The sequence below is a fragment of the Penaeus japonicus genome, unplaced genomic scaffold (genome assembly GCF_977035675.1).
Source record: "Penaeus japonicus unplaced genomic scaffold, GWHDUDI00000001_assembly GWHDUDI00000037, whole genome shotgun sequence".
In the NCBI taxonomy this organism is placed as follows: Eukaryota; Metazoa; Arthropoda; class Malacostraca; order Decapoda; family Penaeidae; genus Penaeus; species Penaeus japonicus.
Genome location: NW_028234439.1, coordinates 14,869,915 through 14,884,914, shown reverse-complemented (window position 1 = coordinate 14,884,914; position 15,000 = coordinate 14,869,915). Strand labels below are relative to the sequence as shown.

Genomic DNA, 15,000 nt, shown 5'->3' with positions numbered 1-15,000 from the left:
GCAAATCTGATGATAAGGTCCTGTATCTTATACCAAGCAACAAATTCTAACACTAAAAATTAATTATCACTGAACTGACTAGAATTTTGTGGCATCACCAGGGCCCGGATCCAAGAAAGTCGTCATAAATCCACTCTTGCATAATTTGCAACGGTAACAGTTGCGAAAATCAGTGCATTCCGATCTAAACAGTTTTAAATATGGATTTGAAAGTCATTACTCTCGCAAGCCAATGAGAAGCACGGTCTCAAAATGCATTCACTAATCACCTCCCAATACTATCACAATACTTCTCACATATAGAAAGTCCTACACTCTCTTCCAAGCCTCTTATCTAGAGGAATAAATAGGCTAATGCTGGCTCTGCTGATATAACAGCACTGGTGAAAACAGTCCATGAGAGAAATGACTTTTCCAGAATGAAATATTTCAGTAGAACTAACACTGAAACCTAAATATGACATAAAAAAATTTTTTTACATTGCTTGTCAATCACTAAACCCTACTTTATAGTGTAGTGAAATCTAAAATCACAATTATCACAACAATACCATTATTTAGTGGTCTTACGGTTGCCTCAAGCTCCGCACCTACCGATGCTCTGACAAAGGATAAAGATCCTCTGCCTCTGCTTAACATAATTTATAGGCAATTTTATATTCAGCTTGAGGAATTTACGACAGCATTATGCAGTCACAATAATTGCGCCATATGCAACATTCTTGGATTGATCACAGTAGGTCACAATTTTGTTTCATTTGTGACCAAAACATAAGCTGCAACATTGCAAAGTATTTCTTGGATCCAGCCCTTAAACATTTCCACACTTATGCAAGAAAGTGTTTAATTTTGAAATATATCAGAAAACAAAATAATAAAAACTCTTTGATCATATCTTATTTAACAAATTCTAAGACTAATAATCACCGATTCAAAAACAGACAATATCACAGCAATAACTCCTCGCAAGTGAATATAGAATAACTTTTCTTGTCATTTTATCACATCGAAATCATTCACTCTCACAGCTCCTCTCTCCCTCAAACTCTGAAACTCTGACGATATTTTCAAACACGTACTTCACAGTTATGCAATTATTAGAATTTGACTCCAAATTCTAAAAATACTTTCTTATCTTGGTCTACTCATACCCTATTCTCCTTTCATTTTCTCATTTTCATCCTTGGCTCTCATTTTCACACTCTACTCACTATCAACCTCTTCTCTACTCACTCTCCTACTCTACTTTTCATCTCACTCTCATAGGCTAATTCTGCTCTATAATAACACATGTTATTCTTCTATTCTATCATTAATTTAGTACACTATTCTCACTTACTCTAGTTTCTATTTCTAACTTTTTTTATCCTCCTCTTTCTCTCTATTTTTTTCTACTCTTCTGTTGATTCTCTTTTCTCTTGCTTTATGACTGTTCTTACATCCTACTCTCACTTTCATACCTTACTGTTACTCACACTTTACTCTCATTCTTTAACCCATTGGTAGCAGATGGCATTATTTGCTGTCAAGGCAGCATCAGTCGTAAACATGGATGGCTCTGCTTGACTATACATAATTTATAAAACCGCAACCAATGGGTTAAATCTTTACTCTCAACTGTCACTCATGTACCTCTGATTCTTTTAAAATACATATAATTATAAAAGCATATAAAATATACATATATATTTATACATCTATATATGTGTAACCAATATATATATATATATATATATATATATATATATATATATATATATATATATATATATATATTATATATATATATATATATATATATTATATATATATATTATATATATATATATATATATATATATATATATTATATATATACATATATATATATTTATACATATATATATATATTATATATATATATAATATCTATATCTATATCTATATCTATATCTATATATTATATATATATATATATATATATATATATATATATATATATGTATGTATATATATATATGAGTATGTATATATATATATATATATATATATATATATATATATATATATATATATATATATATATATATATATATTTATATATATGTACACAAACATATATGTACACACACATATATGTACATACACATCTATGTACACACACACACACATATGTACACACACATATATGTACATATATATACATATATATATATCATAATCTCCTTGCTGATCTTCAAAAATTACAGAGAATATGGACAGTTTCTAAACTTAAACAAAAATTTCATCATGGGGCAATTTTTCTTATAGAAATGGCAAAAGGAGAAATCAAACATACCTCGTGGAGGGCCTTTGCTTCACGCAGGTTTTGGGAAGAGAATTTAAACCCATAAGTGTTGTTCAAAGTTGGACCTTCTATACCCTATGGGTGGAAAAAAAATGTTATTTATACACTCAATTGCTCTGCATCTGTAAAGATTACTTGCATCATTTTCAGAATGAAATTCCTCAAGAATGTATCAGTGGCCATTATGCCTAGTTGGATAAGGAAAGAGGGGAAAAAAACACTATTTTACATGAAAAAACAACTTAAATACAGTTAACTTCTACCTCATGGCAAAAACTTGAAAGTTAACATGCATAAACTGCTTCCATTAGAAACACAATTATCAAGAAACATCTATACTCTTCTCATCAACAATTACCTGTGATAACGACGCTGGTCCTTCAGAAAAGCTAAGAAACTGCTGACGAAACTGTGTGTCCATTAACTGTCTACGGAGACTTGAGTCACTGGTGAGCTGACTACCTTGTCTTGCAATCTGTGAAAATTCAAGCACTTCAATTACCTAGTCAGTTTTTGTCATGATTCATGGGCAATTACAATACTGGACAATAAGCTATGGATAGAAACCCAGACATTAATATTCAAGAATGTCATTAGTTGATCTATACACTATAAACACATCTACTGTCACAATTACCTTTGATGGGACAGAGGGAGTAAGTGACACAGGAGGCTGAGAACTATCAATGAAGTCCTCTGTGTCAGAGAGCGAGAGGTCTGCCCGCACCTCAGACAATTGGGGAGTCTTGGTCTTCTCTGACTCTTCTGCTCTACCTGGAATTTTAGCATCTCTTATATATGACATATCCTTTTATTTTGTTTTGCATATGTATAAGTCATGTGTAATATATATATATACATACATATATATATATATATATATATATATATATATATATATATATATATATATATATATATATATATATATATATATATATATTATATATATATATATATATATATATATATATATATATTATATATATATATATATATATATATATATATTATATATATTATATATATATATATATATATATATATATGTATATATTATATATATATATATTATATATATGTATATATATGTATATATATATATATATATATATATATATATGTATATATATATATGTATATGTATATATATATATGTATATATATATGTATATGTATATGTATATGTATATGTATATGTATATGTATATGTATATGAATATGTATATATATATATATATGTATATGTATTTGTATATGTATATGTATATGTATATGTAGGCTATATGTATATGTATATGTATATGTATATGTATATGTATATGTATTATATATATATATATATATATATATATAGATATATATATATAAAGATATAAAGATATAAAGATATAAAGATATAAAGATATAAAGATATATATATAAAGATATAAAGATATAAAGATATAAAGATATATAGATAAATAGATAGATAGAAAGATATATATATATACATAAATATATACATACATAATTGTATGTATATATTTGTGTGTGTGTGTGTATTTGTGTGTGTGTGTGTGTGTGTGTGTGTGTGTGTGTGTGTGTGTGTGTGTGTGTGTGTGTGTGTGTGTGTGTGTGTGTGTGTGTGTGTGTGTGTGTGTGTGTGTGTGTGTGTGTGTGTGTGTGTGCACTATATAAAAGGGCATGGGTATGAAAAATGAATATGATCAAGTCATGACTTTACCTTGAAGATCATTCCCTTTTTTGTTTCCAGGGCCTGATGTTCCATTGGTCTTTTCACTGGTAGACGGAAGGGATGATCCTTCTGGCTGTTGTTGCTGCTTCGGCAGGGCATTCGTATTAAGGGCCTCCTGAGCTTCCTCTGGGACCAATGCAAGACTGCCAAACTTGTCCTTCTTATGACTTGCCTCTTGATCTAGCTTCTGAACACCTAGATCTGTGTCAGGCGTGCCTTCAAAGGACACTCGTCTCCTCTTCTGTTCGCTTCCAGTTGCTGTGGATGGCGCATCACTGTCCCATGACACTCTACGTTTCGTACTCCTCTGCTTTGGTGCTGAGGATGGATTTTTTTCCGTTGTGTCCATCCCTTCTGGTGTTTTGGTCTCTCCTATAGGGGTTAACTGCAGTGATTTTAGCCCTGAGAATTTCTGTGACTGTGGTGTGCTTGTGCTCAATATTACGTTTTCCACACACTTTTTGGACTGACCTTTCTCGCCTGACGACTCTCTTTGTGTTGACTGTTTCTGAGAGGTATCTTTATCCGACGATGAACCACCTACATTATCTTCTGATTTTTTCTGCTTACCTTGTGAAGATGAAGGATCCTGACCATTGTCATTTTCATCATCATCACTTTCATCATCTTTTCCCTTTGTGATTGTCTTCATGATTTTTCTTGCATTTAGCCACTTTGTCACATCTGCTGGTGATGGTGGAGTTCTGAGTGGCGTTAGTATTGCAGACTTAGCACTTCCTTGATTCTTCATCATGCATGGATCATGAACAACTTGCTCTGACACTTCTGAATTTAAAGTGTTCAAAAGTAAACGCCAATTATACAGCCCGTCCTCTTGAAAATGGCCCTCAAAGTCATCTAAATCTGATGTTTTTGTTGTCTGCAGTTTGAGGATTTTGCCTCCAATTTCCAAACTCTTTGGGGGTACATCAACTGGATTACTACAAAAAGCACTTGGATGGACTACTTCAGGAATATCATAATTTCCAAGGGTGTTTACAATGTGTTCATATGTTGGTGGTGGTGGAACATAAACAAGTATTTTTGAACCTCCTGAAGCAGCATCAGGCCCAGGCACTTTTGTCTTTTGCTTTCTGGCCCCATTCTTCTTAGATGATCCACTGCCTGATTGGTCCTGGTCTTTACTTTTCTTCCCTGAGTTTGCATCTTTATTTCCCTGGCTACTGTCACCACCCTCCTGCTCCCGATAAAATCCAGGGATGATTTTGTCAACACTGTTAGTGACTACCAGCTGTTGGTTGGACTGTGGAAGCAGTGTTTCTTTGGCAGTGTCCTCAGGTATAGATGAACCACGAGCTTCATAGGGTATAACTTTGGCTGGCTGTGGGACATATTCCTCATCTTGAAGTAAATGTTTAGACTTCTCAGAGATATCACTTGGTATGTACTCTGGTGTTGGTTTATCAAGCCCAACTGGGAGGGGACTATATTCATCATCTTCGATTGTGTTATTAGATGGTAAAGTCAGCGCCTGGGGAACATATTTAGCTCTTCGTTTTTCACTTGAGAGTGCTTTTGGCACATACAGATCATTGTCTTTCTTACCTTTACTTTGAGAACTTGCAGATGTTCGGTTGCTGTTCTTAAGATCAAGTTCTTTAGACTTCACATTCTCTGAAAGCATGATGTTCTGACTTGATTTGGAGGGTTCTTTCTTGGATGATATGTCAGATTCTGCCAATGGAATGACTGACCCACCTTTGCTCTTATGTTTTTCCAAATTTAATGAGTCTTTGCTTTTCAATTCTTCCTCTGGCTTGGTTGCTGTAATTACTGATGGTTTGGGATCTCCCTCTGTATTCACAGATGTTTTTGAGGATGAATTAGGTAATTTTTTGGATGTTTTTACTTCTGAAGATGTCTGAGAGATGTGTTCTGTACCTGCACTTTCTTTTCCCCCAGAGGTTTGGCTGGTCTCCTTGGATGTTTTGACAGATTTACCTTGATATACATCTTTACTGGACTTTTTCAGTTGATCTGAGCCTGTTCTTTTAGATGATTTGGAGTCCTTGTCTGACTTTGGTAACTCTTTGGAGGAAGTTTCAGCTATGTCAATTTGATGTTTTGTTGGTTTGGATGGTTCTTTTGATGCCTTTTTTGCTGATTTTCCATCCTCTGATTTCAACTGCTCTTTAGTGTTCACAGATGGATATTCTCCCTTGGTTATCCCTTTTGATTTTGACTCACTTTCTGATCTTCTGGAATCCTTTGAAGATTTTGAGCTGGAATCTGATTTTGACGAGTGGTTCGAATGTTTTGAATGAGATGTTTTTGACGTGTCTCTTGAGGACTTTGGATCGGAAGCCTTGGAGATCTTTCCATCAACCTCTGGCTTTACATTCATTTTTGTAGACTTTAAACTACCATCAGAATTAGATAACCCTTTGGATTTTGAGTCAGAGAGGGATTTCGAAGAGGCCTCCTTCACATGCTTGGAATCACGTTTGTCTTTCAAAGGAGGCTTTTTCTGTGAGGATTCATCTGTCTTTGACATTTTCTTTGATGACTCGTGCCTTGAATCTGATTTTCTCTTTAAAGAGCTGTGTCTCGAGTGTTTTGACGTGTCTGATTCGTGTTCTGACCTGGAGCTCCCTTTGGATGATCTTGAGTCTTTCTCTGACTTTGACTTTGCTTTTGATCTTGAATCTTTTACCGATTTTGAAGTTGTTTCTTGTTCTTTTGAATTTATATCTGATTTTGATTTTGATTTTAATTTTAAGTCATGTTCCAATCTTGGTGTAGGTTTAGATTTTGAATCTTGTTCAAATTTTGATGTTGTCTTAAACTTTGGATCTTGGTCTATCTTCGATATAGTTTTCAATGCTTTCAGAACCTGGTCTAAGTCTGAATTACCTTTAGTAGTCTGCACTTCTTCAGTATCTGAGCTCCTCTTTGAAGATTTTGAGTCAGACATTTTTGATTCCCCCTTTGGGGTCTTTGAGCTCTCATCAGTGCTCGATGTTCTGGTAGACTGTGAATCACATCCTGGCTTATTTGGTTTTGAGTCATGTTTTGGTGCTGCCAATCCTCCAGTGTCACTTCGCTTATCAGTAGCAGACTTTGAGGCACTCTCAGAACTTTTCTTGGAAGACGAACTCTTTGACACAGACATGGGTTTGTACTCTGGCTTTGGGAGAGCTTTTGAGACAGGTTTTGGCTCATACTCTGTCTTTGCACTGTCTGTGTTTATTGGTTTTGGAGTGTACTCTGGTTTGTTTATAACTGCTGATATGGGCTGTGGTTCATACTCGGTCTCTGAAACTGGTTTTGAAAATGACTTGGGCTCGTATGCTAGTTTTAGTGAACTTTTGTGTGAAGATTTTGGATCATACTCTTCAACTGCAACACTTTTGCTTATTGATTTTGGTTCATACTCTACATCTCCTCCGCCATGTACTTCCGGTGGACTGTCTGTACCGTACAGTGTTCCCTGTTTTTTCGGAAAGCCAGCACTTGGATCATATTCCTCATCTTCATTTTCCTCTTCATCGTCACAGAATGATGAGGACAGGTTGCCAAAAAGATCCGTCAACGTTTTTCTTAGTTTGGGTTTTGATTTTTTTTGTTGATCGGAGACTGTTGATGTTTGGTCCCTAGTGTCATTTCCTGCTGGAATTTCTTCGCAAAACAAATCATTCAGGGTTTTCTGAAGCTTCTTATTCTTCTCAGTTAATGATTCTGGTCCTTTTAACTTCTTAGAGATGGGTTCAGACTCTCCTAGTGCATCCTTAGCCTCTTTCTCATCCTCTGCACTCACATCATCTTTCCTATTTGGTTCTTCTGATACAGGTTTGTTGCTTTGCTTTTCCATCTGATCCCATCGACTCCTCTTCTTGGTCGTGAATGCCTTTGCACAATTTTGATCTGGCATGGGCTTAACCTTTTCCCCTTTCTCCACCTTGTTAACGACATCCCAGCGGCTCACATGCTTTTTGCCTAGGTCTACCTTACTAGCATTCCTTGTGATGAGTAAAATCTTCCCTTCTAAACATTCAACATTTCTTTCCCCTTGCATTTCATCGATTATCTTTGCTTTTTCCTTATTGGGCATAGTCTCTTCTGCCATATCTTTCGGGGAAGTCTTTTTAATTTGCGTTTCATTATCCTTTTGATGGCCTGGTAACACTGCTTTGTCACTCTTCTCTGCAGCTGAAGCCTTTTCACTAATTTCCTTGTTTGAATTTGCTTTGGCAGTTTCTTGTTGTTCTTCCTTATCTTCAGCTGCTTTAAGATTATGCTGCTGCATTTTGCTTTCAGATGTTTTAAGAGTATTCTGCTGAAACTTGCCTTCAGTTGTTTTGGCACTCTGCTTGTCTGTACCTTCAGATGTTTTGGCACTCTGCTTTTCTTTACCTTCAGATGTTTTAATGCTTTGCTTTTCTTTACCTTCAGATGTTTTGGCACTCTGCTTTTCTTTACCTTCAGATGTTTTAATGCTTTGCTTTTCTTTACCTTCAGTTGTTTTGGCACTCTGCTTGTCTGTACCTTCAGATGTTTTGGCACTCTGCTTCTCTTTACCTTCAGATGTTTTGATGCTTTGTTTTTCTTTACCTTCAGATGTTTTGGCACTCTGCTTTTCTTTACCTTCAGATGTTTTAATGCTTTGCTTTTCTTTACCTTCAGATGTTTTGATGCTTTGCTTTTCTTTACCTTCAGATGTTTTGGCACTCTGCTTTTCTTTACCTTCAGATGTTTTGATGCTTTGCTTTTCTTTACCTTCAGATGTTTTCATGCTTTCCTTTTCTTTACCTTCAGATGTTTTGGCACTCTGCTTTTCTTTACCTTCAGATGTTTTGATACTTTGCTGTTGAATTTTGCCTTCAGTTGTTTTGACACCATGCTTCTGTTCTTTGCCTTCAGATGTCTTGGCACTGTGCTTGTTTTCTCTACCTTCAGATGCTTTGATACTTTGCTGTTGCATTTTGCATTCAGACGTATTACTACTAGGCTGTTGTTCTTTGTTTTCAACGGATCTGCTTTGCTGTTGAACTTTACCTTTACTTTCTATTGTTTTAACACTATGCTTCTGAACTTTTCCTTCTGATGTTTTGGCACTATGCTGTTGACCTGTGCCTTCAGCTGGTTTGCTATTATTCTGTTCTTTGTCTTCAGATGATTTGACACCATGCTCTTTAATATTGCTTTCCGATGTTTTGACACTGTGATCATGACTTTTGCTTTCAGATGTTTTGGCACTATCATGTTCTTTGCCTTCAGATGATTTGACACCATGCTGTTTAATATTGCTTTCAGATGTTTTAACACTGTGCTGTTGGCTTTTATTATCAGCAGTTTTAGCAGTATCTTCTTCCCTTCCCTCACTGTGCTGTTTATCTTCAACTGAGACCACAGTCTTAATGTTTTCTGTGGTGACAACTGTTTCATTACTTTTCTCCTTATTCAAGCTTGAAGAGGCTTGCTTGTTGTTTTCTTTAGTTTTCTCTTTGCATTCCTGATTAGTAACTTTGTGGCTTTTCTTAACCTTCATCAAAGATTCTTTTTTCACCTTCTTGTGAATAACTTTTTTCTTCTTTTTACTTACAACTTCATTTTGTGTTTCTCCAAATATCTTTGCTAGTTCTAGATCAAATGAAGTCTTGCGGTCATCTCTGATTAATCGTTTTTTAGGCGTACTACATGATGACTGGCTAGTGTCCTTCCTCTCAGCTGGTGGAGAGGCGTGTTTTTCTTTCTCTTTCTGAAGCTTTTCATCCTTTTTCTTTGATTTCAAATTCTCTTTATCTGCAGCAGCTGATTTTCCATGTTCCATAGCAATTTTACCTGTTTGATCTTCAAAAGAAACCGACTTGGATTTTTCCTTCAGAGGAGGAGTCAACTTTTCAGCTGGATTTCTCCCTGTATCAGACTTTGGCAGAACACTTTCTTTCTCAGGAGATTTATCTTTCTTTTCTTTCAGGTCTTCTATCACACACACTTCAGAATCGCTAGCAATTTTCACATTACCTTTCTCTTTCAGTGTATCACCTGACTTTACCTTGGGACTTGTTTCCCCTGCCTTTTGCAAGTCTGACTTATCTGTTCTTAAGTTTGTACCTTGATCTTGTTGCTGACTGGTTATTGAGTTATTGCTGGTATCTGTGTCAGTATTTCCAGTGGATGGTAAGTCTTTATTAACAGTATCATTCTTCCTTTCCAAATGACAAGCTGGTAAGTCAGTTTGTTGATATGTTATTTTACTAGCTAAATCCCCTGGAGTATGAATGGAGTCATCTGTTCCCTTCTTTAACAATGTCAATGTACTCTCTACAGCTCCATCCTTGTCCTCATCACTACATGACTTTTCTTTCAAGGATGCACTTGGCAGAGCTTTGTTGGTCAAACTCTTGCTACTCACTTTGGTGTCCTTCTCCATCCCATCTTTTCCATCTTTGCTAGACTCTCTATTGCGACTCGCCTCTGATCTTTTTTCACTGTTTCTGATATCACTCTTGTGTTTCTTTGGCAGCTTGGGTTCTTGTTCCTTGACTTGTTGCATATCATCACTGCCTCCCTTGCTCTTGTCCAAAGATGTTTCAGGATGTGTTTCTTTCGGTATCTGTGAATCGTTTCTTGGTGATGTCTTACTTTTTGTGTTGCTGTCACCTTTGCGTCTCTCTGATTTACTATCTTTACTACGGACATCTGTCTTGGCTTTTTCTTTTCTTGAGTCCTTTCCTCTGCTTGAACTTTTACTCCCCCCACTTTTACTCTCACTTCCATGACTGCTCGATGTTTTCTTTTTCTTGCTGCTGGACTCTTGTGATTTTGATTTCTTACTCCCTGACGATCCTTTACTTGAAATGGACTTAGAATGTTTTTGGTCTGCGTCTGGGATGACATCTCTTGCAGCTGAAGTAATTTTGGTGGAACTTTTGGCTATAGTTGCTGTTAAATTCTTAACCTCTGTACTTTCCTGAGCATCTTCATTCTTTCCTTTGTCTAGTGAAGTCTCATTTATTTCTTGACATGAAAGCTCTGAATCTTTCTTTGTGGTCTCATGTATTGTCTTGGTGGATTTGATTTTGTTATCAATCTGATTAGATTCCAATGATTTCTGGTCACTTTCAACTGAACTGATATCAGAGCTGGATGTGCTAGCTTTGGAACAACTGGACACATTAGCTGTGGATCCGTTATCAATATCTGCCAAATTTTCTTCCCCATTCTGTTCATCAGGATCGGGAATTTTAACAAATGATCTTGAAATTGACACTCTGAGGGATAGAGATTTTGAATCTTCATCTTCTTCTTTATCCTCACTGGCAGACACAACTGAATTGATTCCACCTGATTCAGCAATATCTTGTGAATTAGTCCCAGTAACTATTATTGCAGTATCTCTAACTGAATCATCTGTATCTTTATCATTCACATTTTTCTTAGTAACTTCAGCCAATTCATTGTCCAAATCTTTTGATGTACAAACTGAAACCTGACTTTGAGATTTCTTTGATGAAGCTTGTAAAGTATCCTCTATTGATAACTGTGAGGAGTCCTTTGTTGGTACTTGAGTGGAGTCAGTTGCTGTTACTAGAGACTCTTTTGTTGGTACTTGAGTGGAGTCAGTTGCTGTTACTAGAGACTCCTTTGTAGCAGATTCTGGTATTCCAGTAGACTCCTTTACTAATTCTTGAGGAGAATTTATAGATGGTACTTGATTGGAGTCTTTGATTGTTAGTTGAGTCTCCTTAGTTGTTTCTTGGAGGAGGTCCTTTGGTGATACTTGAGACTTATTTATTGGAGCTTCAGTAGTGTCTCTTGTGGATATTTGAAGTTCTGTAGTTGGTACTTCAGCACAGTTATTTGCTGATTTTTCAGGCTCCATAGTTGGTACTTCAGAAGTATCCCTAGCTGACATTTCGGGACATTCTCTCACTGACATTTTTGGAGAATCTTTTGCTGGTAGTTGAGTGGAATCCTTTGGTGATTCCTGTGACTCCTTTGGTACTTGAGTTGAGTCTATTCTTGACACATCAGGAGAAACCTTACATGGTACTTCAGTGGTGTCATTAGTTGTGACTTCACTTGATGCCTTTGGTGACAGTGAAGAGCTGTCTTCGGTTAGTGTTTGACTGGACTCTTCTGTTGGCACCTGAAGGGACTCCTTGGCTGGTACTTCAGAACAGTCTCTGGTTGTTTCTTGAGAACTGTTCTTTAAAGACACTGCAGGATCTTTAGACAGTACTTCCTTTAAGTTATCAATGGAGCTTTCACTAGATTCTTTGGCTATAATTTCACTTGAGGTTTCACTAGCAGTCTCAGATGACACTCTCTCACAACTCTGGGGCAATTCTTTAAAGGATTTAGCAACTGACTTCTTACTGCATTCTTCCGATGAAATCTTGCTATTGCACTCTGGTGAGACATTACTGGAATCCTCTGCAGGCACTACATCTGTTAACTTGGATGGAGACATTTTATTGGAGTCTGTACATGCCAACTTACTAGATTCCTCAAAAGATGTAACTGAGGGACTAGTATGATCTTGACTTCTATCAGTAGACAGTTCTTTGTCTGATGCTTCACTAGATCTTGCAGAGGACTCTGTTTCCGATACTGTCGAGGTAATCAAATCAGATACTTTATCTTCTTCATTCAAAGTGACACAGGCAACTTTATCTCCTCCATTCAAAGATGACTCATTGACAACCAGAGGCAAAACTCGACTTGTGTCTCTCTCAGGTGTTCTCCTGGGACTGTTCACCGACACTTCACTACAGTCCTTCCCTACAATATCACTAGAATCCTGCAGTGAGACTTTGCTGGAATCCAACTTAGCTTCACTACAGTCCTTCAGGTGACATTCTCCAGCAACTTCTTGAACTTCACTCACTTCCCCCATGTTCTTCATTGAAGCTTTGTTACCTTCCTTTTCCGGGGTCTCGGAATTCTTTACAAGAACTTCCCCTGAAGTCACTGTTTTAACTTCACTGGAATCTCTGATCACATTCTCCTTGACATTTGTCCCTGACTTCCTGTTTTCGTCTTCCGCAACTTCGCTGGAATCTTTTGACGAGACTTCATTAGCAGCGTCTGACGAAACATCATTGGGGCTAGTTGTTGATAGCTCGCTGGGATTCAATGATGCAACTTCAACAGAGCCTACTGCTGGTGAGTCACTCCTGTTGTTATTAGTACTTTTTAGGATATTTCTGGATTCCTTTGGCAAAGTGCTTTCATTAGAGTCAGTGCTGGGAACTTCATGGACTGTTTTTGTTGGAGTATTGGTGGAATCTTTCACTGGACTTTCAGTTAAGATTTTGAAGGAATCCTTCTCTGATGTTTTACTGGAGTCCTTCCCAGGATTTTCACTAGAATCCTTTTCTGAAACTTCACTCTGGTCCTTCACTGAAACTTCAGTTGAGTCCTTCCCTGAAATTTCACAAGAGTCCTCTAACAAAACTTGACTGGAATCCTTTACTGAAACTTCACTGGAGTTCTCAGTTGAATCTTCTGTAGAATCCTTTGATGAAGCAGCAATGGAGTCCTTCAATGAATCTTCACTGGAAACACTTGGTAAAACACCACTAGTATCCTTCACTGAAACGTTACAAGGGTCCTTCCCTGAAACTTCACTGGGGACCTTCCCTGAAACTTCAGTTGAGTCCTTTCCTGAAACTTCACTGGGGACCTTCCCTGAAACTTCAGTTGAGTCCTTTCCTGAAACTTCACTGGGGACCTTCACTGAAACTTCAGTTGAGTCCTTTCCTGAAACTTCACAAGAGTCCTCTGATAAAACTTCACTAGAATCCTTTCCTGAAACTTCAGTGGAGTTCTTTGGTGAAACTTTACCAGAATCCTTTCCTGAAACTTCAGTGGAGTTCTTTGATGAGTCCTTCAATGAAACTTCACTGGAAACCTTTGATGAAACTTCATTGGAGTCCTTCACTGAAACTTCACTAGTGTCTTTCAATGAACCTTCACTGGAATCTTTTGATGAAATTTCAATGGAGTCCTTAACTGAAACATCTTTAGAGTCCTTCACTGAAACTTCACTGGAATCCTTCAAGGAAATTTTACTAGAATCTTTCCCAGAAACTTCACAAGAGTCCTTTGATGAAACTTCCCCTGACTCCTTTACAGAAACTTCTATGGATTCTTTCACTGAGTCCTTCACAACAGATATGTATGTGCGTATGTATGTATGTGCGTATGTGCGTATGTATGTATGTATGTGTATGTGCGTATGTATGTATGTATGTGTGTATGCATATGTATGTATGTATGTATGTATGTATGTGTATGTGCGTATGTATGTATGTATGTATGTATGTATGTATGTGTATGTGCGTATGTATGTATGTATGTGTATGTGCGTATGTATGTATGTATGTGTGTATGCATATGTATGTATGTATAGGTGTATGTGCGTATGTATGTATGTATGTGTATGTGCGTATGTATGTATGTATGTATGTGTATGTGCGTATGTATGTATGTATGTATGTATGTGTATGTGCGTATGTATGTATGTATGTGTATGTGCGTATGTATGTGTGTATATGTATGTGCGTATGTATGTATGTATGTGTATGTGCGTATGTATGTATGTATGCATATATGTATGTATGTATGTATGTATGTATGTATGTATGTATATGCATATATATGTGCGTATGTATTTATGTATGTGTGTATGTATACATGCATGTATGTGGGTGCGTATGTATGTATGTATGTATGTATGTATGTATGTATGTATGTGTGAATGTGTGAATGTATGTATGTATTTTTGTGTGTGTATATGTGTGTATATATGTATGTATGTATGTGTATGTGTGTGTGTATGTGCGTATGTATGTATGTATGTGTGTATGCATATGTATGTATGCATGTGGGAATGTATGTATGTATGTGCGAATGTATGTATGTATGTATGTATGCATGTGCGAATGTATGTATGTATGTATGTATG

The 15,000-nt window shown here is 36.4% G+C and overlaps 1 protein-coding gene across 1 annotated transcript in view; it reads right to left on the bottom strand.

The window, feature by feature from the left end:
• Window positions 1-15,000, bottom strand: part of LOC122258878 (uncharacterized) — a 74,404-nt gene that overhangs the window by 18,052 nt on the left and 41,352 nt on the right. The window contains exons 14-17 of the mRNA XM_086532478.1: window positions 4,053-14,211; window positions 2,964-3,100; window positions 2,685-2,801; window positions 2,318-2,401 (exon numbers count right to left, since the gene is read on the bottom strand). Of these exons, the coding sequence (XP_086388604.1) occupies window positions 2,318-2,401; window positions 2,685-2,801; window positions 2,964-3,100; window positions 4,053-14,211 (10,497 nt within the window). The remainder of the gene's footprint in view (window positions 1-2,317; window positions 2,402-2,684; window positions 2,802-2,963; window positions 3,101-4,052; window positions 14,212-15,000) is intronic.